Source organism: Heterocephalus glaber, unplaced genomic scaffold, assembly GCF_053883595.1.
Source record: "Heterocephalus glaber isolate CG9 unplaced genomic scaffold, H.glaber_assembly_v1.0 deba00001608, whole genome shotgun sequence".
Lineage (NCBI taxonomy): Eukaryota > Metazoa > Chordata > Mammalia > Rodentia > Bathyergidae > Heterocephalus > Heterocephalus glaber.
Genome location: NW_028258379.1, coordinates 27,666,053 through 27,692,723, shown reverse-complemented (window position 1 = coordinate 27,692,723; position 26,671 = coordinate 27,666,053). Strand labels below are relative to the sequence as shown.

Genomic DNA, 26,671 nt, shown 5'->3' with positions numbered 1-26,671 from the left:
TACATAGTCTTCTTCCGTTTTTCAAATAGCATTTAATTTCAGTTAAGTATACACTGGGAGAAGTGAAACGGGGACTATTATCTTTTTTTGTTTTGTGTTGTTTTTTTGGGGGGGACTATTATCTTTTAACATTCATGAATGTAATCATAAAAGGACATGATATATTGTACATGCTTTTCTTATTTCTCTCCCATTTGACAAGTTTATCATAGATTCAATTCCTTAACTTTTGACTAAATATATAAATTCATCTGAAATTACAGTACTTCTTATCTATATCCACATACAAGGACATTAGGCTTATAGCGTTTTACTTTCTAAAATAATTAAAATCTAGTACCAGATAAATTGTTTATGTAACATTATAAGATTTGTTTCTCTAATCACTCATTTGGCAAACATTTTTATGAGTATTTATCATGTACATGGGAAAACATTATTGAGGAAATGATACTTAATTTCCAGACATTATCCCAGTTGTTTAAATTATTCCCGGGCAGCTGCTGCTACCCGACTTATCATGTCCAGGTCAGTGAGCACAGGGACAGTGGGATAAAAATTTGGGTTTTCTCCCTCAACTATTTTGCCACTTTTAAAACAAATCAATGTGTGTATTTACACAAATGCTAACTGATGACATTTTAAGGATTCTATGAAAGTATAATATTTAAAGGCATACAAAAGTTCAAGAGCTATGTTTGAAAGGATAAACTAAAATATGCAACATTCAACTTTATAAAGAATGTGACAAACTTAATGGCTATTTATTTTTTTCAACAATTACTCTGATAGTTCTGATGACACATTTAAAAGAAGTCATGTTAATCTCACTCCAGTCAAAAGGCATTACCAGACCTCAAGCCGGACCCATGAGATGTACAACAGAAAGTAAGGAATATCGCTTAGTTAAGTTTCATTTAACTTCCTGGAGTTACTATTGGTTGTTCACATGCCATACCTGCTTAATTCAGTCTGGGTTTCAGGTTCTATCTGTGGATCTGTAAAATCCTTTCTTCTTTTGGCAGGTGTATAATATCGATACTGTGACAGGAAAGATTTTGCTTCTGTTTTTAAAGTGCGTGGAGTGAATGGCAATTGTTTGTTAGAAAAGAAGTCAGAGTGTTTTTCCAAAAGGTCCCCGCTGGGTGCTAACTGAAACCGGTGGGAATTCGGGAATGTGCTCCTGGGCTTCCTACCATACATTCCAGGGCCCGAGTTTCTGGGATCAGAGGTTGCACAGTCCATGTGGAAAGGCGAGGAACCGCAGTTCTTCGCAGTCCCATGTGTGAGAACTTTATTACATTTGGGCAGACTCAGCTGTGTCTCTGAGGAAGGCAGAAGAGCCCCTGCAAAGGATGTAAATCCATTCGCTTCTTCTATCAGTGCGTCCTGGTTCTGTGGTTCCCCTGAAGGCTGAGAACATGTGATTTGGGAGTCACCAACTGCATTAGAAATTCATACAATTTGGGGTGTCCATATTAATTTTCATGTATAACTCATTTCACCTTCACACCAGCTCGCAGTAATCCTCCAATCATTCCTTTTTTTTTTTTTCAGCAGTCTGGGGATTGAACCCAGCGCCTTACATGTATGAGGCAAATGTTCTACCACTGCACTCAATCACCCAGCCCCTACCCTCATTTACAGATGAAAGTGAATTGCAGGGTGTCACAGATTTAAATCTTTCCTGTCTATCCTCTTTACCATTATAATATTTAAAAACTCACTGAAAATTATCATTACCTATTCAGTTTTACAATTTCAAAGAACAACTGACTACTAAGTCAATCTTTTTCAGGGATAGTATCAGAAGAAATGGTATACAAAAATTTTCCAACCGTCAGATTTTAAAACAGTTGAAAAATCAACTCAATGGGACGGGTACAGATTATTTGAAAACCTGTTTTGCAAAAAAAGTTTCAAATTATATTTGATAAAAGAAGAAATGGACAGCTCTTAATGTTGACTGTTTAACACATTTTAAAAAATGTCTCTCACATGTATTCAGAAATATAAACACACCCACATCTTCAATTAATCCTACAGCACACAAGTTACACCACTGTGAGTAGAATGGGAACATGGGCTAAGGGGTGAATAACTGGGGTGGGACTGGCTGGAAGGGCTAGGAGGGTCCTGCAGGTGACAGCGTGCGAGTCTGCGTAAGGAAAAGAAAGTAGCATGAGGGCATGGTGAGCAATAGGAAGGGTTTTTGGTGTATGAGCTCATGTATACAGACAGCTAAGATGCTCAGAGGGCAGAGCTAATATTTTCATTTTAACTGTAGCAACCTTGTCAGTGAGCACAGACAATAGGCACAGTGTCTGTTATGGAAAAGTCCATCTAATTATCATAATATCCTTTCCAAAATAATAGTTTTAAGACAGTTTGGATATTTCTAAAACACTTATCAAGGCTTATCAAAAGTGTTCATAAGTTGCAAGTTACTCTGAATTCTATATGGAGTCAATAGAAGTATATACAAAAGTGTAACAGGACTATTTTTTATAGAGGCAAAAAAGTGACAGGCATTGAAGGAAAAATGAATAGAAAATACCTTATATTTACATATATATTGGGCCGGGGATTTAGCTCAGTGGTTCTGTTGCCTGCCTCACAAGCACAAGGACCCAAGTTCGATCCCTGGTACCAAAAACAAACAAAAAAAGCCAGACATCCTACATATATATTAAAATTTATAAGTAATATATTCTTACATTATTGTAGATACATAAAATACATAGATACCCTAAAATACGCAATTTAAACATTTTCAACAAACCTTACACCTCAAAACATTATTAATTTTTTTTTTTTGGTACTGGGGATCGAATTTGTGACTTTGAGCTTTCGAGGCAGGCGGCAGAGCCACTGAGCTAAATCCCCGGCCAAAATATTATTAATTTATATTTAAAAATGTGGAAAAACAGAAGCATTTTAAACTTTGTTAAAAAATTCTTGAAAATGAAAATATCCTTGTGAATCATACATTAATGAGCAAATTCCCAGATGGCAAATTATAGTACAGAGCATAGAACAGATTTATTCCAAAAGAAGCAGCTCTATTCTTGGTCCTTTTATCTATATAACAGTCTGGGGGTTTCTCAATCATGTTTGCCTCATTCCCTGAAGACTCCCAAATCTGATTTCAGCTCAGGTCTCCCTCCTGACACAGCTGCTCCTATTCACTACTTACTGAATATATCAGATGTTCCAAAGGTACCTTGACTCGAACATGTCCACACAAATAAACCCAGAACTATGTATTACCTTTGCTCAGAAGAAAACTTGGCCCTGTCACCATTATTTCAATGAATGACATACTGACATCCTCCCAGATGCCCAGGACACAAATGTGGGACTCTTTACCTCCTGCCTCTTGCCCTTCCCATCACCAAATCGGTCATCAAGTCCCAGGGATCCTACTTTCTACATAAATATCTTTAAAAAGTATTCCTTGTGTTCTCTGTACTTGCCTTAGATCAGGTCTTAATCTTTCTTTCCCAGATAATTGGAACCTTTTCATAATTAGTTTGTGCTTTACTGTGGCCAGTGTAGTAGTCTCTGTAAATGGTACGATATAAACTCCCAACTAATAACTGGTCCACAGCTTTCCCACATTTCTCAAAGAGCAAAAATCCAGATCCATTATTCTTCATTATCTTCTCCCTGTCTAGTAATATATCACTTCTTCATTTGCAATGGAAAGAGCTGGAGTAAAAACTATACCACACGGTACTTGATAGGTAGCACAGTGAAACTGGCTTTTGCCAGACAGGCAATGGTTTTTACAACATCATAGGTGCTAAGGACAGAAAACAAAACAAAACAAAACAAAAAAATCCCGATCCCATGCTGGAGAATCTGGGATACTCTCAATGGCTATTCCCCACCTAGGTGACTTGCAAGGATACTTGCTGCTCTTGAACACTGGCACTGAGTATAAAGGGACTACTATCCTTTGAAAATCTAAAGTCACATGTTGTCTCTACACAAGTCCATAACCAAAATTTGCATTACCCAAATGGGCCACAAAAATCCCGAGCCAAGACAACTCAGCCCCTCCATAATAAATTATATGGGGGATGGGAGAAGCTACAGATTGACTGTGATACTGGGGTTGAACCCAAGGCCTTTCAGCTGAGCTACATCTCCAGCCCTTATTGATTTTAAAAAAATACTTATTTTGAGACAAGGTCTCACTAAGTTGCTAAATTGCTCAGGCTGGGCTTGAATTTGCTATCCTCCTGCTTAAGTCTCCCTCAGTGCTGGGATTACAGGAATGCACCACGACACCCAGCCTAGATTTAAAAAAAACTTACAAATTAATGACATCAAATCCCAATTCTCATAAATAAAAAAATATGAGACAATGGGAGAACTCTGAACCTTGGATATTTGATGATGATAAAGAATTATTATTAACTTTTAAGGCACAGTAATAATGGCATTTTGGTTGTGGTTGAAAAAAAGCTTATCTTTTAGACAGGCAGTGTGATAAAAAGCTACAGTGAATGTTTAAACTTAAAGAATGTATTAAAAGACACATTGCCATCAATCCCCTTCAAATCAATCACCCTTGGTTTGAGCACAAATTATCCCATTATTCTTGCCACTTTCTGATGCAGTTCTGGAAGTTCTCTTTCATGAGTGTCTAGTTGTGCTGTTGTGGCTGCCTTGACGTCCTGAATACAAGTTTAAAACAGTTTGACTTGGGGGAAGAGCCAGAAGTCACACTGTGCCATCAGTGAAGAAGGTGGATGAAAACACACTGTAATGTTTTTATGAGCCCGCCTTTCCACTGGATGGTGCCCAGCAGCAGCATTGTTTTTTTTCTTTTTAAAAAATTAATTATATTGGTACATTTTAGGTATACAATACAGTTACATTCATCATTGGAAATTTGCACCTTTACATAATCTCTCTTGGTTCTTATTTTTTCCCCATTCCCCTGCCCTCCCTTCAACCCCTCCTCTTTCATGATTTTTTCTTAAATTCTTTTATTGGTATATTTCAGGTAAACAATCCATTTACATTCATCATTGGGTGCTTGTACCTGTACATGATGTATCTTGGTTCTTATTTTTCCCCCATTACCTGTGTGCCCATCCCCTCCCTCCACCCTGCCCTATTTACATGGACTTTGTTTCCATTTTTTTCTTTTCTCATAATTTTTCCTTTCCCTCCTTTCCTTTCCCCTTCCCCTCCCACTTCCCTTAGCCCTTTGGACCTTTTCTTCCTATTTCAAGTTATCAATTATTCATTTTAATCCTTATTTACACTTTCAGTTTCTCACACTAGAGAAACTATTTGGTGTTTACATATGTGTGTCCTATTTATTTCACTTAAGAGTATGGCTTCAGTATGCATCCATTTAGCTATAAATGTCTCTAGTTTCTCATTCTTTATGGATGAGTAGTACTCCATTTTATAAAAAAAAACCACATCTTCTTTAACCAGTTTCCAGTTGATGGGCACTTGGGCTGTTTCCAAGCTTTAGCTATTACAAACTGTGCCGCTATGAACATGGGTGCACATATATCGCTGTGGTATGATTTTTAATTCTTTTGGGAAGATCCCCAGCAGGGGAGTAGCTGGGTCAAATGGGACCTCTAGCCCTAGTTCTTTGAGGTATCTCTATACTGATTTCCACAGTGGTTGCACCAGTCTGCACTCCCACCAACAATGAAGAAGGGTTCCTTTCTCCCCACACCCCGACAAGCATTTGTTATTGGTTGATTTCTTGATAGCAGCCATTCTTTGTGGGGTGAGGTGGAATCTGTGTTGTTTTCATTTGCATCTCTCGAATGACCAGTGAGGTGGAACATTTTTTCATATGTTTATTTGCTGCTTTTACTTTGTCTGAGAAATGTCTGTTCATTTCAGATGCCCATTTTTGAATGGGGTCTTTGAATTTGGGGGGTCTGATTTTTTAAGTTCTTTATATATTCTAGGTAGTCGTCCTTTGAGGTAAAACTGCTAAAATATTTTCCCCACCTTCTAGGCTATCTCTTAGCTCTGTTGGTGGTGTCTCTATCAATGCAGAAGTTTTTTTTAATAAGGTGACATCCCAGTTGTTGATTCTTTGTGCTAGTTCCCGGGCTACTGAGGTTTTGTTCATAAAGTCTTCTCCTATGCCAATGTCTTCAAGAGTTTTACCTAACTTATCTTCCAGCAAATTATGTGTTTCTGTTTAAATATTTAATCTTTAATCCACTTCAATCTTAGTTTAGTGCATGGTGATAGATATGGGTCTAGTTTTAATCTCTGGCAGGTTGAAATCCAGTTTTTCCAACACCACTTATTAAACAGGCTATCTTTCCTCTAATGAGGGTGGTTGGCTCCTTTGTCAAAGATGAGGTGGCTGAGTATGTCTGGAGTTGTTTCTGCATCTTCTAATCTATTCCACTGATCTTTCGGTCTGTTTCTTTGCCAGTACCATGCTGTTTTTATCACAGTAGCTTTGTAGTATAGTTTCAAGTTGGGGATTGTGATACCCCCTGCCATGTCTCTATTGCTTTTGTTATTCTAGGTCTCTTCTGGTTCCAAATAAATTTTTGGATTGTTTTCTGTAGTTCTGGGAAGTATATTGTTGGAATTTCAACCACCATTGCATTAAGTCTATATAGTAGCTTTCGAAGTATGGCCATTTTCACAATATTGGTTCTTCCTACCCAGGAACAAGGGATGTCTTTCCATTTTCTTATATCCTCTTCGATCTCTTTTTTCAGAGTGCTGTAGTTTCAGTGTAGAGGTCTCTTGCTTCCTTTGTTAGACTGATTCCTAGATATTTCATTTTTTGGGATCCTATTGTAAATGGAATTGTTTCCCTAATTTCTCTCTCAGTGAGTCTGTTATTTGTGTATAAGAAGGCTATTGTTTTTTGAGTCTTGACCTTGTATCCAGCTACTCTACCGAACCTGTCAGTTAAGTCTAGAAGTCTTTTGGCAGAGTTTTTTTGGGTCTTCTATGTAAAGTATCATATCGTCAGCAAATAATGACAGTTTAACTTTTTCCTTTCCTATCTTTATTCCTTTTATTTCTTTCTCTTTTCTAATTGCGATGGCTAATGTTTCCAGAAGTATATTGAACAGGAGTGGTGACAGTGGATATCTTGTCTTGTTCCTGATTTTAGCGTGAAAGTTTTCAGTTTTTGACCATTTAGTTTGATGTTTGTTGTTGGTTTTTCATAGACAGCCTTAATCAGGTTGAGATAAAGACCTTCTATTCCAATTTTCTGTAGGGTTTTTATCATGAATGGGTGTTGGATTTTGTCAAATGCTTTTTCTGCATCTATTGATGATCATATAGTTTTTGTCCTTGGCTCTGTTAATATAGTATATTACATTTACTGATTTACATATGTTGAACCATCCTTGCATCCCTGGGATAAATCTGACTTGGTCAGAGTGTATGATCTTTTTGATGACCCTCTGTATTCTGTATGCCAGTATCTTGTTGAGGATTTCTTTTATCTGTGTTCATTAGGAAGACTAGCCTGTAGTTCTCTTTTTGGGTTGGATCTTTCCCTGGTTTTGGAACCAAAGTAACACTTGCATCCAGGAATGAATTTGGAAGCCTTCCTTCCCTTTCAGTTTCCTTGATGAGTTTAAAGAGTAATGGCATTAGTTCTTCTTTAAATGTATTGTAGGATTCAGCAGTGAAGCCATCAGGACCTGGGCTTTTCTTTGTTGGTCAATTATTTTATTACATTTTCCATTTCACTCATTGTAATTGGGATGTTTAGAATTTCTATATCGTCTTCATTTAATTTTGGCAATTCATATGTATCTAGGAATCTGTCCATTTCTTCTGTGATTTCCATTTTGTTAGCATACAGGTTCTTGAAGTAGGTATTGATGAATCTCTGGATTTCTGCTGGGTCTATTGTGGCTTCACCTTTTTCATTTTTAATTGCATAGATTGAGCCTTTTCTTTCCTTTTTTTTGATAAGGTTGGCTAAAGGTTTATTGATTTTATTTCTTTCAAAAAACCAACTCTTTGATTCATTGATTTTTTGTATTGTTCTCTTAGTTTCCATTGCATTGATTTCTGCTCTGATCTTTGTAATTTCCTCTCTTGTACAAGCTTTGGGTTTGTTATGCTCTTTTTCTAGGAGCTTGAGGTTCTGCATTAAGTTATTTATTTGAGTTCTGTTTTCCTAGTATGGGCATTTGCTGCTATGAATTTCTCTCATAGAACTGCTTTCATTGTGTCCCAGATTCCTGTCTTTTTACTGGCATTATCATTTACTTGTAGAAACTGTTTAATTTCTTCTTTAATTTCCTCTGTGACCCATTGGTTGTTCAGGAGGGTGTTGTTCAATTTCCATGTGCTTGTGGGGGTTTTGCATTTTCTTATGTTATTGATCTCCAATTGTATTGCACTATGGTCTGATAATATACAGGGCATAACTTTGATTCTTTTACATTTACTTAGACATGGCCTATGAGCTAGCATGTGATCTATTTTGGAGAATGATCCATGTGCAGCTGTAAAGAATGTGTATTCTGATTTTGTGGGGTGGAACACTCTATAAACATCTATTAAGTCCATTTGTTCAATAGATTGGTTCAGTTGTAGAATTTCATTGTTAATTTTTTGTCTAGATGATCTGTCTATTTGATAGTGATAGTGGGGTGTTGAAGTCCCCCACTATAATTGTATTATTGCTTATTTGGTTTTTCACGTCCATTATTATTTGTTTTGTATAGTTGGGGGCATTTGTATTTGGTGCATATACATTTATTATTGTTATCTCTTCCTGTTGGATTGTTCCCTTCATAAGGATGTAGTGACCATCTTTGTCTCTCTTAATTAGTTTTGGTTAGAAATCTACTTTTTCTGCAAATAAGATTGCTACCCTGCTTTTTTCTAGGCTCCTGTCATTTGGAGAACTGTTTTCCATTCTTTTACTTTCAGTCTAAGAATTTCTTTTTGAGTTAGGTGTGTTTCTTGTATACAGCATATTGTTGGATTTTGCTTCTTAAACCATTCTGCCAGTCTATTTCTTTTGATTGGTGAATTGGGGCCATTAACATTGATAACCAGTTATAACTGGTAGATACTGACTCATCCTTGTCATGATGTTTTACTTTTGTTGGCTCTTTTCTCATTTTTTCCCCCTTTCCCTTTAGTTTCTTACCTTGCCTGGTGGCTTCCCTCTGTTGGGCCTCATAGAGTTGTGACCTTCATTGTCTTTTTCTAGGATACTGTTTAGAATTGTTTGGAGTGCTGGTTTGGTGTTCATGAAATTTCTCAGGTGTCTTTGTCATGGAAGTATTTAATTTCCCCATTGATTTTGAAAGATAATTTTGCTGGATACAACAGTCTAGGTTGGAAGTTATTTTCTTTTAGGGCTTGAAATACTTCACTCCAGGCTCTCCTTGATTTGAGGGCTTGTGTTGAGAAATCTGCCATGATTCTGATGGGCTTTCCTTTGTAGGTGATTTGTTTCTTTTCTCTAACAGCCTGTAGGATTTTGTTCTTCTGTTGGGTTTCTGGGATCTTGACTATTATATGTCTAGGTGTAGATTTTTTTTGGTCATGGCTGGTTGGAGTTCTACATGCCTCACTTATCTGTATGTTCAATTCTCTACCTCTGTCTGGGAAGTTTTCTACTATTACTTCTGTGAACTGTTTTTTTATGTCAGTTGTACTTTCTCCTGTTTTTTCGTGGACTCCTATGCGTCTTATTATTCTTCTTTGCATCATCTAGCAGCTGCTGGATTGATTTCTCGTGGTTCATTATTATTTTTAAGAAATCTCGTTTTCATGGTCATTAACTGCAATCCTGTCTTCTATATCTGATATTCTATCTTCAGATTTCCTTAATCTGCTGTGCATACTTTCAATGGAGTTTTTAATCTCCTGGATATTCGTTTGAATCTGTTTCATGGATTTGATTTCTTTCTTATGTTGAGTGATCCTGTTTTCCATTTCCTTCTTATGCTGGGCATTCATGGCTTTCAGCATGTTTCTTTTTTTAAATTATTGTTTCTTTATATATTTATTGGTACATTTTAGGTATAAAATACATTTACATTTATCATTGGGTGTTTGTACCAGAACATGATGTATCCTAGTTCTTATGTTTTCTCCCATTACCTGTGCCCCCTTCACCCCCTTCATCCTTCCTTATTTACACAGAATTTGATTCCATTTTTTTTTCTTTCACATAATTTTTCTTTTCTCTTCTTCCCTTTCCCCTTCCCCTCCCACCATCCCCAAACCCTTGGACCTTTTCCTATTTCAAATTATCAATTATTCATTTTAATCATTTTAATCCTTATTTACACTTTCAATTTCTCACACTAGAGAAACTATTCGGTATTTACACATGTGTGTCCTGTTTATTTCACTTACGAGTATGGCCTCAATATGCATCCATTTGGCTATAAATGTCTCTAGTTTCTCATTCTTTATGGCTTAGTACTCCATTTTATTAAAAAAAACCCACATCTTCTTTATCCAGTTTCTAGTCAATGGGCACCTGGGCTGTTTCCAAGCTTCAGCTATTACAAACTGTGCCACTATAAACATAGGTGCACATGTATCACTGTCGTATGATTCTTTTAATTCTTTGGGGAAGATTCCCAGTAGGGAAATACCTGGGTCAAATGGGACCTGTACTCCTAGTTCTTTCAGGTATCTCCATACTGACTTCCACAGTGGTTGCACCAATCTACATTCCCAACAACAATGGAGAAGGGTTCCTTTCTCTCCACACCCCTGCCAGCATTTGTTATTGGTTGATTTCTTGATAGCAGCCATTCTTTGTGGGGTGAGGTGGAATCTCAGTGTTGTTTTCATCTGCATCTCTTGAATGACCAGTGACGTTGAACATTTTTTCATATATTTATTTGCTGTTTTTACTTCTTTGTCTGAGAAATGTCTGTTCATTTTGGATGCCCATTTCTCAATTGGGTCTTTGAATTTAGGGGAGGTCTGATATTTTTCAATTCTTTATATATTCTCGATAATAGACTTTTGTCTGAGGTACAGCTGCTAAAAATTTCTTCCCACGTTGTAGGTTGTCTCTTAGCTCTTTTAGTAGTTTCTCTTGCAGTGCAGAAGCTTTTGAATATGATGAGATCCCAGTTGTTGATTCTTTGTGCTAGCTCCCGTGCTACTGAAGACTGGTTCATAAAGTCTTTTCCTATGCCATCAAGAGTTCTACCTAACAGGTGGTGCTGAATAATGTGGTAGAATTTGTGTGAAAATATAAATTATAAAAATCTAAAAAAAAAGAGTTCTACCTAACTTATCTTCCAGCAAGTTTAGTGTTTCTGTCTTAATATTTAGATCTTTAACCCACTTTGATCTTAGTTTAGTGAATGGTGATAGGTATGGGTCTAGTTTTAATCTTTGGCAGGTTGAAATCCAGTTTTTCCAACACCATTTATTAAATAGGCTATCTTTCCTCTAATGAGGGTGGTTGGCTCCTTTGTCAAAGATGAGGTGGCTGAGTATGTCTGGAGTTGTTTCTGTATCTTCTGATGTATTCCACTGATCTTTGGGTCTGTTTCTTTGCCAGTACCATGCTGTTTTTATCACAGTAGGTTTGTAGTATAGCTTCAAGTTGAATGTTGTGATATCCCCAGCCATGTCTCTGTTGCCTAGAATTGTTTTGGCTTTTCTAGGTTTCTTCTGCTTCCAAATGAATTTCTGGATTGTTTTGTCTAGTTCTGTGAAGTATCTTGTTGGAATTTCAATTGGTATTGCATTAAATCTATATAGCAGTTTTGGAAGTATGGCCATTTTCACTATATTGGTTCTTCTTACCCAGGAACAAGGGATGCTTTTCCATTTTTTTGTATCCTCTTCAATCTCCTTTTTCAGAGAACTGTAGTTTTCAGTGTAGAGGTCTTTTCCTTCCTTTGTTAGGTTGATCCCTACATATTTCAGTTTTTTGGATGCTACTGTAAAAGGAATTATTTCCCAAATTTCTTTCTCAATGTGTCTGCTATTTGCATTTAAGAATGCTTATTGTTTTTTGAGTGTTGACCTTGTATCCAGCTACTCTACTAAATCTGTCAATTAAGTCTAGAAGACTTTTGACTGAGTTTTTTGGATCTTCTATGTAAAGTATCCTATCATCAGCAAATAATGACAGTTTCACTTCTTCCTTTCCTATCTTTATTCCTTTTATTTCTTTCTCTTTTCCAATTGCTATGGCCAATGTTCCCAGAACAATATTGAAGAGGAGTGGTGATAGTGGGCATCCTTGTCTTGTTCCTGATTTCAGCGTGAAAGCTTTCAGTTTTTGACCATTAAGTATGATGTTGGCTGTTGGTTTTTCATAGATAGCCTTAATCAGGTTGAGATAAAGACCTTCTATTCCAATTTTCTGTAGTGGTTTTCATCATGAATGGGTGTTGGATTTTGTCAAAAGCTTTTTCTGCATCTATTGAGATGATCATGTGGTTTTTGTCCTTGACTCTGTTAATATAGTGTATTACACTTATAGATTTATGGATGTTGAACCATCCTTGCATCCCTGGGATAAATCTGACTTGGTCAGGGTGTATGATTTTCTTGATGACCCTCTGTATTCTGTTGGCTAGTATCTTGTTGAGGACTTTTGCATCTATGTTCAATAGGGAGACTGGTCTGTAGTTCTCTTTTTGGGTTGGGTCTTTCCCTGGTTTTGGGATCAAAGTAACACTTGCTTCCAGGAATGAATTTGGAAGCCTTGCTTCCCTTTCAATTTCCTTGATGAGTTTAAAGAATAATGGCAATAGTTCTTCTTTAAATGTCTTATAGAATTCAGCAGTGAAGCCATCAGGACCTGGGCTTTTCTTTATTGGTAAGTTTGTTATTGCATTTTCCATTTCACTCATTGTAATTGGGGTGTTTAGAATTTCTATATCTTCTTCATTTAATTTTGGCAATTCATATGTATCCAGGAATCTCTCCATTTCTTCTGTGATTTCCATTTTATTAGAGTACAGGTTCTCAAAGTAAGTATTGATGATTCTTTGGATTTCTGCTGGATTTGTTGTGGCTTCACTTTTTGCATTCTTAATTGCATGGATTTGAGTCTTTTCTTTCCTTTTTTTGATAAGGTTGGCTAAAGGTTTATTGATTTTATTTATTCTTTCAACAAACCAACTCTTTGATTCATTGATGTTTTGCATCATTCTCTTAGTCTCCATTGCATTGAGTTCTGCTCTGATCTTTATAATTTCCTTTCCTGTATGAGCTTTGGGTTTGTTACACTCTTCTTTTTCTAGGAGCTTGAGGTTTTGCATTAGGTTATTTAAGTGAGTTCTGTTTTCCTAATATGGGCATTCACTGCTATGAATTTCCTGTGTAGAACTGCTTTCATTGTGTCCCGCAGATTCCTGTATGTTGTACTGGCATTATCAGTTACTTGTAGAAACTGTCGAATTTCTTCTTTAATTTCCTCTGTCACCCATTGGTTGTTCAGGAGGGTGTTGTTCAATTTCCATGTGTTTGTGGGAGTTTTGCAGTTTCTTATGTTATTGATCTCCAATTGTATTGCACCATGGTCTGATAATATACAGGGGATAACTTCAATTCTTTTATATTTACTTAGACATGTCCTATGAGCTGGCATGTGATTTATTTTGGAGAATGATCCATGTGCAGCTGAAAAGAATGTGTATTCTGATTTGTGGGGTGGAACACTCTGTAAACATCTATTAAGTCCATTTGTTCAATAGCTTGTTTCAGTTCTAGAATTTCATTGTTAATTTTTTTTCTAGTTGATCTGTCTATTTGTGATAATGGGGTGTTAAGGTCCCCCACTACAATTGCATTAGTGCTTATTTGGTTTTTCATCTCCATTAATATTTGTTTCGTACAGTTGGGGGCATTCATATTTGGTGCATATATATTTAGGATTGTCATCTCTTCCTCTTGGATTGTTCCCTTCACAAGGATGTAGTGACCATCTTTGTCTCTCTTAATTAGTTTTGGTTTGAAATCTACTTTGTCTGCAAATAAGATTGCTACGCCTGCTTTTTTCTGGGTTCATGTCGCATGGAGAACTGTTTTCCATCCTTTTACTTTCAGTCTATGGATGTCCTTTTGAGTTAGGTGTGTTTCTTGTATACAGCACATTGCTGGGTTTTGTTTCTTAATCCATTCTGTCAGTCTATTTCTTTTGATTGGTGAATTGAGGCCATTAACATTGATAGTTATAATTGAGAGATATTGACTCATCCTTGTCATGATGTTTTATTGTTGTTGTCTCTTTTATTTCTTATTTTCCCCCCTTTCACTTTAGTGTCTTACCTTGCGTGGTGCCTTCTCTCTGCTGGGCCTCATGGAGTTGTGAGCTTCATTGTCTTTTTCTAGGATATTGCTTAGAATTGTTTGGAATGTTGGTTTGGTGTTCATGAAATTTCTCAGGTGTTCTTTGTCGTGCAAGTATCTAATTTTCCCATCGATTTTGAAAGATAATTTTGCAGGATACAACAGTCTAGTTGGAAGTTATTTTCTTTTAGGGCTTGACATACTTCACTCCAGGCTCTCCTTGATTTGAGGGTTTGTGTTGAGAAATCTGCCATGATTCTGATGGGCTTTCCTTTGTAGGTGATTTTGTTCTTCTGTTGGGTTTCTGGGATCTTGACTATTATATGTCTAGGTGTAGATTTTTTTTGGTCATGGCTGGTTGGAGTTCTATATGCCTCACTTACCTGTATGTCCAATTCTCTACCTCTGTCTGGGAAGTTTTCTACTGTTACTTCTGTGAACAGTTTTTTATGTCAATTGTACTTTCTCCTGCTTTTTCATGGACTCCTATGAGTCTTATGTTATTCTTCTTTGCATCATCTAGCAGCTGTTGGATTGATTTCTCATGGTCCCTTACTATCTTTAAGAAATCTCTGTTTTCAGGGTCCTTAACTGCAATCCTGTCTTCTATATCTGATATTCTGTCTTCAGATTCTCTTAGTCTGCTCTGCATGCTTTCAAGGGAGTTTTTAATCTCCTGAATATCTGTTTGAATCTGTTTCATGGATTCTATTTCTTTCTTATGTTGGGCGATCATGTTTTCCATTTCCTTCTTATGCTGGGCATTCATGGCTTCCAGCATGTTTCTGATCTCATCTATTTTCTTATCTGTTTCTGCTCTAGAGCTTCTAATCATGTCTTTCACTCTGCTCACCATGTCTGTATTTACCTGGGAGATTATTTCTGTTTTGAATTTTTCTAGAGCCTCATGCATCTGCTTTCTTACTTCCTGTGCTATCATTTCGGGGTGTCCAAGTGGTTGCTTAACAGACTTTTCCACCTCATTTCCCCCAGAATTTCCTTTTTGTGGCATGGAAGCCCGAGTTTGTGCCTTGCTTAACTGTCTCCTCATTTTTGTTTTTGGTACTGTCCTTGGTTTAATTCCTGGGTTGATATTTCAGAATTGCTTAATGTAGGCATGTTTGTTGCTTGCGTTTAAAACCCTTGTGGAATGATTGCTTTTCAGAGGTGTCTTCCAGATATAGCTTGTGTTTGGGTTTTGAGACTGTAATGACTCTGAGGCTACTTTATTTTCCTTATACGAGGAAGGAAAACGAATTAGATCCATCACAACATGTTAGCCCAAATGACATAGTCAGCAATACCATAGCATCAAGCACAGCTTAGAAAATGACAATTTGTGGTAGTTATTAATCTATCTATGTGAGTTAAATTAAAACCGAGGACCAACCCAACGTAAGTTTATAATGAATAAACTCTTCAATATAGCATCTTTCCCCTTCGGGGTGGGGAGTTAAAAGCAGTTGGGGAGGGAGGGACAGGTAGAAAGAACAGGTAACATTAGCGGTGAGGCCAGAAGACACAGAAAGATCACACAAACTCTAAGAAGTTGTTAAAGGCAAGAGAGAAAGGCAGAATGAAAGAACAAAGTTGAGAATAGAATCACCTAACAGCAACAGGGAGGCCAGATACCGAATTTACTTTCCTTTAAACCTAATGATAAGAGAAGGAAAAAGAGAAAAAAAGAACAGTAAGGGAGAAATCCAAATTCAGTGCAGAAAGGAACAAATGGGGAGATGAGGAGCGATGTGGGACAGAGAGACAGTGAGTGAGAGAGAGAGAAAAAGAAAAGATGAAAGAAAAGAAAGAAAAGTAAAAATTTGAGGAGTGAAAATAGTAAAAATGAATTAAAAACAAGAGACAAATTTTTTTTTTTTTTTTTTTTTTTTGCCAATAGCAATAAAAATTATGGGCCTCCTTCAGGGTATGTCTCTGCTGTCCCAGTAGGCCATGTAGGAATCCGTGTGCATATATGAGTCAATGAGTCTCAGCAAGGCAGCAGCAGACCAAGTACAGTGGTCTGATGTGCCTTTAGTGTAGAGATTCTCTTTACTTTTCCCCTGAGCTTCAGCTTTTATTTAGGAGCCTGAGAAGCCCTCTTTCTGTTACTAACTTCTGTTCTATCTTGTGGCACTCAGGACAAGGGTCTTTATAATCTCCTGTGCCTCTGTAGTGTGGGACCAGGTAACAGAAAAGCCAGAAGGCCAGAGGCGCAGGGTGGGGGGAAATTGGGCCTTGCAGGCACCCATGCGGCTAAGAAGACCTCACCGTGTTGTGGGCAGGGCCTGGGACAGCAGCAGAGCTTCAAGCTGCTTGTTTCTCCTAGCTGGCCGCGTTTGGAGAGCGTCAGATGGGGGTGGGGCTCCAAGTCGCCCCTGGGACCTTACCGTGGCGTGGGCAGGGCCTGGGATGGCCAAGGAGCTTCATGCTGCTTGTCTCTCCTGGCTGGTCATGCTTGGAGCCTTCCAGCATGTTTCTGAGCTCATCTATTTTTTTCTCTGTTTCTCTTCTAGAGCCTCTAATCATGTCTTTCACTCTGCTCACCATCTCTGTAGTTATCTGGGAGATTATTTCTGCTTTGAATTTTTCTAGCGCTTCATTCATCTGTTTTGTTACATCCTGTGCTATCAGTTCAGGGTGTCCAGGTGGTTGATTATCAGACTTTTCTACCTCGCTTCCCCCAGAATTTTCCTTTTGTGGGGTGGAAGTCTGAGTTTGTGCCTTGCTTAAATGTTTTCTCATTTTTGTTTTTGTACTGTTCTTGGTTTAATTCCTGGGTTGATACTTTGAAGTTGCTTATTGTAAGTATCTTTGTTGCTTGTATTTAGAACCCTTATGGAATGATTGCTTCTCAGAGGTGTCTTCCAGATATAGCTGGTGTTTAGGTTTTGAGTCTCTAATGGCTCTGAGGCTGTCTCATTTTCATTATACCAGGAAGGACAACTGATTAGATCAATCACAACCCCTTAGCCAAGTGATACAATCAGCAACACCATAGCATCAAGTACATCTTAGAAAATGATAATTTGTGGCAGTTATTAATCTATCACCTTTAACTGTGTGAATTAAATCAAAATCGAGGAACAATCCAATATATGTTTATAGTGAATAAACTCTTCAATATAGCAACTTTTCCCTTCGAGGTAGGGAGTAAGAAGGAGTTGGGGAGGGTGGGATAGGTAGGGAGAAGGATAGGGGAAGGTTTGCAGTGAGGCCAGAGGACACAGGCAAGAGAAGGAAAAACAGAAGAAAAGAAAAATCAAGAAGAAATTCGAATTATGGCCAGAACAGGAACACAAAGGGAGATGAAGAACAATGTGGGACAGCAAGGGAGTGAGAGAGAGAAAGAAAAGAGAAAAGCAAGAAAAAAAAAGGAAGAGAAAAATAAAAATTTGAAAAGGGTAGAAAAAGAAAAAATAATTAAAAATAAGAGCCAAAAAAATAATTTTGAAAATAACAAATAAAAATGAAGGGCCTCCTTCAGGGTATGTCTCTGCTGTCACAATAGATAACGTGGGCAGCAGTGTGCAGATAGAAATCAGTGAGTCTCAGCAAGCCAGATGCAGACCCATGAAATTCAGGCAGATTTCTGGCTGCCAGTCCCAAGTTGAACTCCCTGTCCTCCTGCAGGGTTGAACTCTGCAAGGCTCTGCTGCAGGTTCCAGCTGCCCTTCCCCTGAAGATAGTCCAGGTTCCAATGGGAGGTGATGATCCCTCCAACTTACCAAGTATGGTGGTCTGGTGTGCCTTTATTGTAGAGATTCTCTTCACTTTTCTAATGGGCTTCAGTTTTCATCAAGTAGCCTGAGAGAAGGCCTCTATCTGTTGTTCACTTCTGCAGCACAGGACAATGGCCATTGTGCCCCCCTGTGCCTCTGTAGTGTGGACCCAGGTAGCGGCACAGCCAGGTCAGAGGCAGGGGTGGGGGGATTTTGCAGGCACCATGGCTAAGCTGCTTGCTGGTGGGTGTGCTGAGGGTTCTTCACCGTCTCACTGTTCGCAGGTGGGTGTAGCGAGCCAGAGAGAGTGGGTCTCCAGATGGCCAGGGGCCTCCCAGCCTGGGCGCCTAGAGCAGCATTGCTTTTGATCATCCTCAACAGACATTCACAAAAAGGACTTCCAGAGCTACTTCAGAAAGTGGCAAGAAGCATGGGATGTTTGAAGTGAGGGCAAGTATCTTGACCAGGATTAATGGCAACCTGTCTTTTATTATAATAAATTAAAAAAATTTAATCATTCATTGTATAGTTTGATAGCACCTTGTATGTAATGAAATGTTTCTGGGTAAAATTCTACAGTGCCTACCTGAGAAGGAGGTAGTGAGTGAGAATTTAGATGAAATAAAACAGGTCATGAGCTGGCTGACCTAGGTGACTCAAACATGTGAGTTCATTACAGGGATCACACTAAGTTCTTTTTAGTAGGAATGCAAAGTAGGTTTAACATTAGAAAGTGTTGTAATTTATTAGATTAACAGATTGAAAGAAAAAAGTTATAATTCCATTCTAAGAGATGCAAAAAAAGGCACTGGTGAAATCAGTCATGAAAAAGGAGAAAAGAAACTACCTCTTAGCAAACTAGAAGCAGAAGAAAATTTCTTTAATCAGATATTAAAGGATATCACAAAAAAGCGAAAGCCAAGGTCAGCAAACTACAACATCTAGGCCACACCTGTCCCTTTGTCTTTTTTAATTAATATAGTTTTAGTGGAAAACAGCTAAGCCAAATCATGTACGCATTGTCAGTGTTTGCTCTCCAGTGACAGAGTAGTTGTGACAGGGACTGTATGGCCTGACAAGCCTAAAATTTTAACCATCTGGTTTTTGATAGTAGTAAACATTCATATACCCTAACCTACAGCAAAAACCTTACCAAAAAGTAAGGATGCACCAAAAATGAAGTACCTCAGAAACACTTGTTTATAGAACAATAAAACTGCTGGGCATGGTGGTGCACTCCTGTAATCCCAGGACTCTGGAGGCTGAGGCAGGAGGATTACCACAAGTAAGAGGGCAGCCTGGGCTACATAGTGAGTTCAAGACCAGACTGAATTACAGAGTGAGACCCTGTCTCAAAAAAACCCCAAAAAAGTCAAAACAGTAAAACTACAATCTTACCTTTTGGAGAGTGTTAAAAAATGACTTGAAATTATTTTTAGAATTGGCCTGAATTGAAGATTTACTTAATTTAAACTCTCTTTCACATCGTGCTAATTCCTTTTTGAGCTTTTCTCTCCGTTGTTGGTCTGTATCTAAAGAGGAAAACAAACTTTTAAAGATACACAACAAAATAGAAGTAACTTTTTTGGTTTTGTTAGGCTAATGGAATGGATCATTTTTCTTACTAAAAATCTTTACACTATGATATGTAAATAAAATCTACCTTTATTTTTTTCTACATAGATACTTTATAGGAATTCTAAGTGGATTGACTAAAGAGCACAAACATGATGCGACATATTGAGCAAGACCAAGGACATAAGAAAAGAATTCTTTGCAGATATTTATAGATACATAAAGATTTGAAATGCTTAATTAACTAATTTGTTTGTGACTATGTAACCACTGAATGTGTAGAGTTTGTCTACAGACTTCTCCCCCAAATGAAATATATTATCAACAGTGTTATGTGCTATTAAAATATTAAATGTTATATGACTTTAAAAATGAGATTATGGTCAGGTGTGGTGGCACATGCCTGTAGTTTCAGCTACTTGGGAGGCAGAGGCAGGAAGATCACCTGAGCATAGGAATTCAAGGCCAACCTGGGCAACATAGTGAGACCGTGTCTCAAAACCAACAATAACCAAAACAAAACAAACAAAAAAACTCAAGAAAATAGCCTGACCGCTTCTTAAGAAGTTAAACATGTTGTAATAGCCCTCTGATCTCAGGGGGATTCATTCCAAGACCCCTCGTGAACGACTGGAGCTGTGGATGTGAGCTGTATATCTTCTATGTATACATACCTATGATGAAATTTAATTCATAAACTAGGCAGTGTAAGAGATGAAAAACAGCAGTAAAAATAGAACAACTGTAACAATATACTGTAATAAAAGATTTCATCACATTACTAAGAATGGTGTAATTTAAAAAATTATGAATTGTTTACTTCTGGAATTTTTCATTTAATATTTTTAGACTTCAATTGACCATAAGTAACTGAAACATCAGAAAGTGAAACAGCAAAAAGCAAAGCAGCAAGTAAGATGTGACTACTGGGGGCCGGGGATTTAGCTCGGTGGTTCTGTCACCTGCCTCACAAGCGTAAGGTCCTGAGTTTGATCCCCAGTACCAAAAAAAAAAAAAGAAAAAAAGATGTGACTACTGTATTACCATATGACTCAACATTTCCACTCAGTAATGTAATTATTTTTCAATAAGACTGCTATAAAAAGTAAAGCCTCTATGGTAGCCTATAAATACATACAATTTTTATGCCAATTAAAAATGAATAAATATTTAATTGAATGTCTAAAAAGAAAATAATTAAGACATGTTCCAATAATAAAAAAAAATAGTAAAGCCTATCTAACAAAATATAAAAATAGTAAAGCCTATCTAACAGTTTTGATACTATGAAGACTGAAATGATGAACTCATCAGTCGACTGTGACAGAAAAGTGTAGGGAAAACAGAGATGGGATCCGGATGTGGCTACTGGGAGGCTGAGGCAGGAGCTCCAGGCCAGTCTGGGCAACTTAGTGAGACCCTGTCCCAAAATAAAATGGGAAAAGGGACTGGGGTGCAGCTCAGTGGCACAGTGCTTGCTAACATGTACACGGTCTTCGTTCAATTCCTAGTTCTGTAAATGAAAGCCAACCAACTAAATAGTAAGAGCAAAAAACAGAGATGGGTTAGATCCGCATTTATTTCCTTTTTTATATGTTATAAAAACTGCTTCTACATTAGCCAAATTGATTATAAAGAGCTCTATAGTGTAAGGAGTTATAATGATTTATTATTATTATTATTATTATTATTATTATTTTGGTTTTTTGAGACAGGGTCTCGCTATGTAATTCAGGGTAGCTTTAAACTCACTAGGTATCCCAGGCTGGCCTCAAATTTGCAGTGATTCTCCTGTCTCAGCCTCTCAAGTGCTGGGATTACAGATGTGTACCACCACACCTGGCCAACGATTATTAATTATACTTTATTTGAAGATTATAATCTTTGCAATTCTTCTAGTTCTAGTCATCATAGTTTTTTTGTCTAGCAAAAAAGGAAAACAAAACTCATGCCTTAACTTAGAGTAGAAAATATCATGTACAAACAGTAAATCTAAAATTTAAAACCAAAAACGGAAGGAAGTCTTTAAATAGCACTTTTATGCTGTCAACTCCCAAATTTTCATCTCTGTCCTGGAATTTTCTCCCGAACTCCAGACTTGTATTCTAACTCCCTCCTGTGGCTCACCAATTGGATTTTTTTTTTTTTTTTGGTACTGGGGATCGAACTCAGGTCCTTGTGCTTGTGCACCAGGCGGCAAATCGACTGGATTTCTAATAAGCTTTGATTTCAACCTCAAAAATGACCAAGATTGAACTCCTGATTCATTCTTCCCTCAATCTATTCCTATCACATTCCTTACTCTCACAGATTGTAACTCTTTCAGGTCTTAAGCAGTAACGGTCATCCTTGACTCATTCATTCCTCTTTTCCCTCTCTCACCTTATCTTCATTAAATCCATTAGTAAGTACTATTGACACATGGGAAGTGTTTCCAGAATCTAACCATTCTACTCCATCTCCCCTGCATTTACTCTTCTCACCACTATTTCTCATGTGGATTACTGTCTTCTTACCAGTCATTCTGTTTCTACAATGGCCCTTTACAAACTATTCTCAACTCAGTAACTAGAGATATTTTTAAAAGTTTAAAAATCTGACTCTTCAACTCCTATATTCGAGACCCTCAAATGGCCTCCAACTTCATTCAGCACGAAGGCCAAAGTCCTTGTGATGGCCACAGTCCTATATGATCTGCATTCTTTCTGTCCCCTCTCAGTCACCAGCTATATAGCTCCTCTTACTGTTTTTTGAATTCACTAATCACGATGCCATTTCAAGGCTTTTATACTTGTTGTCTAGGTTGCTCTCTCCCTAGATAGCCATGTGCCTCTCAATTCTTTGAGGTCTCAGCTCAACTGTCACTTTGTCAGTAAGGCCTTTTCCGGGAAAACTTCATGGGACTCCCAATTACCTTTATCCTGCTACATTTTTCCCTTTGCATTTATCACTATCCGACATATTCTACTGATTTGTATTTGGTTATTGTTTGTCTCCTCTAACTACAATGTAAACTCTAAAAGCAAGAAATTTGTTTTGTTCACCTGTTTAGCTCCAGTCTTTAGAATAGTGTATTGCACACAGCAGGGACCCAATAAATATTTTCTGAATTAGTCAATGAATAAACTCTAGTGAACTACAAAAGATACTATGTAAAATGACTGATTTCTTAATTGGTGAATTTGGATTTTAGGTTTAAATTTTGTTGTTTTACTTTTAATAGAGAAGACGTATCTCATCATATTAAGGAACACATAAAGACAACAAGCAACGCATTTTCCTTTATCCACTATTCATAGTTAAATAGCTGGACAGCTAATACGTGAATGCTGGTCTGAGTCCAAAAATTGAACACTCCATGGAAGGAGCTATATACAATAATCTTTTGTGCAACTTAACCTTTGAAGAGGATATTTTGTTTCCAAATTTTGTTTCTGTGTAGCCCAGGCCAGCCCAAACTTGTAATCTTCCTCCCTCAGGTTCTGAGAGCTGGGATCACAGTCAAGTGCAATCATGCCTAGCTTTAGTACTATCTAAATTTTTACATATAGGAAAAACAAAATCCAAAGACACTAAATAGTTTATCCAAAGTCACAATGCAAAGCAATGTAGTGGCAAATTATGGATTCAGTTCTAAGTTCCCAAACTTAGAAATACAAAACAAGCTTCTGTTATTTATAATTTTTAAACATTAGAAAGGCTTTCTCAAAAGACAATATGTCAATACCCTCTAAAATGGTTACTATCAAAACAGAAAAAAAAAATACAAGGGTTGGGGAGGATGTGGGGAAATTAGAATAGTTGTGTGTGATTGGTGGAATGTACAATATTACAACTGGTACAGAAAACAGTTCCTCAAAAACTAAAAATAGAATCAGCATGTGATCCAATAATTCAACTTATAGACACATACTCAAAATAGTTGAAAGTAAAGTGTGCTAAGTAAGCTTTCCATTACTGTGACAAAATAGCTCACATGAGTGACCTTTACACAGGACTTATTCTTGTTCATGGATTCAGAGATTTCAGTCGCTGGTCAGTTGGCTCCACTGCTTTTAGGCCTGTGTTGAGGCAGAAACATCATGGTGGAAGGGCTTGGTGGAAGAAAGGTGTTCACCTCACAGTAGCCAGGAAGCAAGGGACAGGCAAAGAACCCTAGAGAAATGGGCCAGGGACCAGACACAGTCCTCAAGCTCACAATCCTCTGATTCACTCCTTTTGCCTAGGCCCCACCACCTGTTTCCATCACCTCCGAACACTGCCATCAAATTTTGTCAATCTGTGAATAAAGCTAGAGCCCTCATTATCCAAACATTTCCCCAAAGTCATCAGCAACCAAGCCTTCAACACAGCAAGCATTTTTGGGGTGATACTTTGGATCCCAACCATAATACAGGGTCTCAGAGATATCTGTATGCCTATATCCATAGCGGTGATATTCAAAACAGCCAAAAGGTGGAAGCAACTCAAGTATTCATCAACTGATGAATGCATAAACAAAATGTGGCATATGTATGCAGTGACATCTTATTCAGCTTTAATGAAAGGAGATTCAGATATATTACGACATGAATAAATCTTGAGAACATTATGCTAAGTGAAATAAGCCAGGGACAAAGGCACAAATGCTGAATGATTCTACTTATTTGAGAAACTCAGAATAATGAAATTAATGGAGACAGAAAGCAGACTGTGGAGAGAAGTCAAATTCATAGAGAGAGAAAACAGAATGGTGGGTTCCGGGGCCTGGTTGGAGGAGTTATTATTTATCTGGTACAAGATGAAGATACTCTGGAGACAAATGATGGTGGTGGTTCTACCAAAATAAAAATGTACTTAATGCCACTGGAATAAACACTTAAGAATGGCTAGGATGCTAAATTTTATGAGCTGTGTATTTTACCATAATCTTTTTAAAAAAAAATAGATGTCAAAAAGTAACTTACATTTGATGCTGGCACACAAGCTTACTGGAACTGAGCAGTCAACAGCAGCTGAAAGATAAAATTTTGTTGTTTAATAATATTTTTGGTATTTACAAATGGCAACAAATATCAAAGTGGAAATCACAAATAGTTCCAGAATATGCAGTTTCTTGTTTGATTTTTATTGTACTTCTGAAAATAAAAAACAAAATATCTTTGATAAAAAAACACACTGGGATTAGCTCATTACAGTACAAAAGAAAATATTAGTGAACCAGCATTCCAATATTATTCAAAATGAAACAGAGGGGAAAAAAAGACTGAAAAGGAAATGAACAGAGCATCACTGACCTAGTAACATACCTACATTATGCACCTTAACATACTTGTAGCTGGAGTCTTAAGCAAGAATGGAGAACTTACACTACATGATTTTAAGGCTTACTGTGATCTTATGGTAACAGAGGAATATGGTATGGGTATAAAGATGGACATATAAATAGATGAACAGATTCAAAGATTAAATCCAGATATAAACCCACACATATGGTCAAATGACTCAAAAAAGCACCAAAGTAATTCCATAGGTGAATGATAATCTCTTTAATAAATGGTACTGGAAAATTTGAATATGAATAGGCAAAAAAAAACCTTTGTGTCATAGCATATACAAAAACTAGCTCAAAATGGATCACACATTTAAATGTTAAGAGTTAAACGTATACAACTAGAAGAAAACTGATTTAGAAAAGTGTAGTGACCTAAGATTAGGCAAATATTTCCCTTCTCCAGACCCTTTTTGGTGGTACTGGAGATTGAACCTAGGGGCTCACACATTCTATGCAAGGGCTCTACCACTAAGCTATATTACAGGTCCTTTTATTTTTCATTTTAACACAGGGTCTTACTAAGTTGCCCAAGCTGGGATGGAACTTGTGATTCTCCTGCCTTAGCCTCCTGAGTAGCTGAGATTACAGGAATGTGCCACATCCGAGTAGGTAAAGATTTCTTAAATAGGATATTAAAAACACAAACTATAAAAAACCTGAAAACTGAACTTAACTTCATACAATTTTAATGCCACAAAATACTAATCTGTTGATTTTTCCAACCATTTTAAAATACAAACATCATAAGATTTGAACTAAAATTTAAAAACTTCAGCACTTGGAAAAGTTAAAAATTAGTAGAAACTGCTGAAATTCAGATAAGGTCTGCAGTTAACAATATTTTATCAATATTAATTTTCTGCTTTGATAATTATACTATGGTTTTTAAGATTTTAACATTAGAGGAAAGTAAATATATGGTAACTACTATTTTTGAACATTCCTGTAACTCTAAAAATGATTCCAGAATAACAATTATAAATTGTAATTATAAAAATAACAGTAATAAAAATAAAATGAAGGCTCAGTGTGGAGCTCAGTGCTTGCCTAGCATTCATGAAACCCTGGGTTTGATCACCAGAACTGGGGTGATAGGAAAGAAACAAAAAGACCCACTATCATCTGGGAAAAAATGTTCGCAAAACATATACCTGATGTAAGACCTGCATTTAATATACAAAGAACTCACAGCTTAATACTAAAAGGACAAAAAAAAAAAAAATCTCATTTTTAAAAAATAGGAAAAGGTCTGAACAGGCATTTTACCAAAGAAGATATATAGATGGCAAATGAGTATAAGAAAAGTTGCTCAATATCACTAGGCATCAGGGAAATTTTGCAAATTAAAATGATGAAGAGATACTACTACATACCCATTAGAATGGCTAAAAAAGAATGATACCAAATGTTGGTGAGGATGTAGAAGTAATGGAAATGCTAAACTGTACAGTCACTCTGGAAGATAATTTGGTAATTTCTTAACGAGGTAGACATACTTATATTACCTCACAGCTTACTCCTAGCAAATATATTTACCCAAATGAAACAGAAATACATATCCAAAGATTATATGAGACTGTTTCTAGCAGCTTTATTCCTAATAGCCAAAAGTGAACTGGTGAATCAAAATATCAACTGTGGTAGATTTATTAAATGGAACACTACAGTTAGCAATAAAAAGGAAGAAACACTAACAATAAAAACTACAAGATGGATTCGTCTCAAATGTGTTTTGCTAATTGAAATAAACCAGGCCCCAAAGGATACAAATTATATGATT

General features: G+C 37.0%; 1 protein-coding gene across 2 annotated transcripts in view; it reads right to left on the bottom strand.

The window, feature by feature from the left end:
- Window positions 1-26,671, bottom strand: part of Spata7 (spermatogenesis associated 7) — a 53,372-nt gene that overhangs the window by 17,854 nt on the left and 8,847 nt on the right. For both annotated transcript variants that reach the window (XM_004837093.3, XM_004837094.3), the window contains 3 exons: window positions 24,524-24,571; window positions 19,401-19,534; window positions 959-1,413 (listed from right to left, as the gene is read on the bottom strand). In XM_004837093.3, coding sequence (XP_004837150.2) covers window positions 959-1,413; window positions 19,401-19,534; window positions 24,524-24,571 — 637 coding nt within the window. The remainder of the gene's footprint in view (window positions 1-958; window positions 1,414-19,400; window positions 19,535-24,523; window positions 24,572-26,671) is intronic.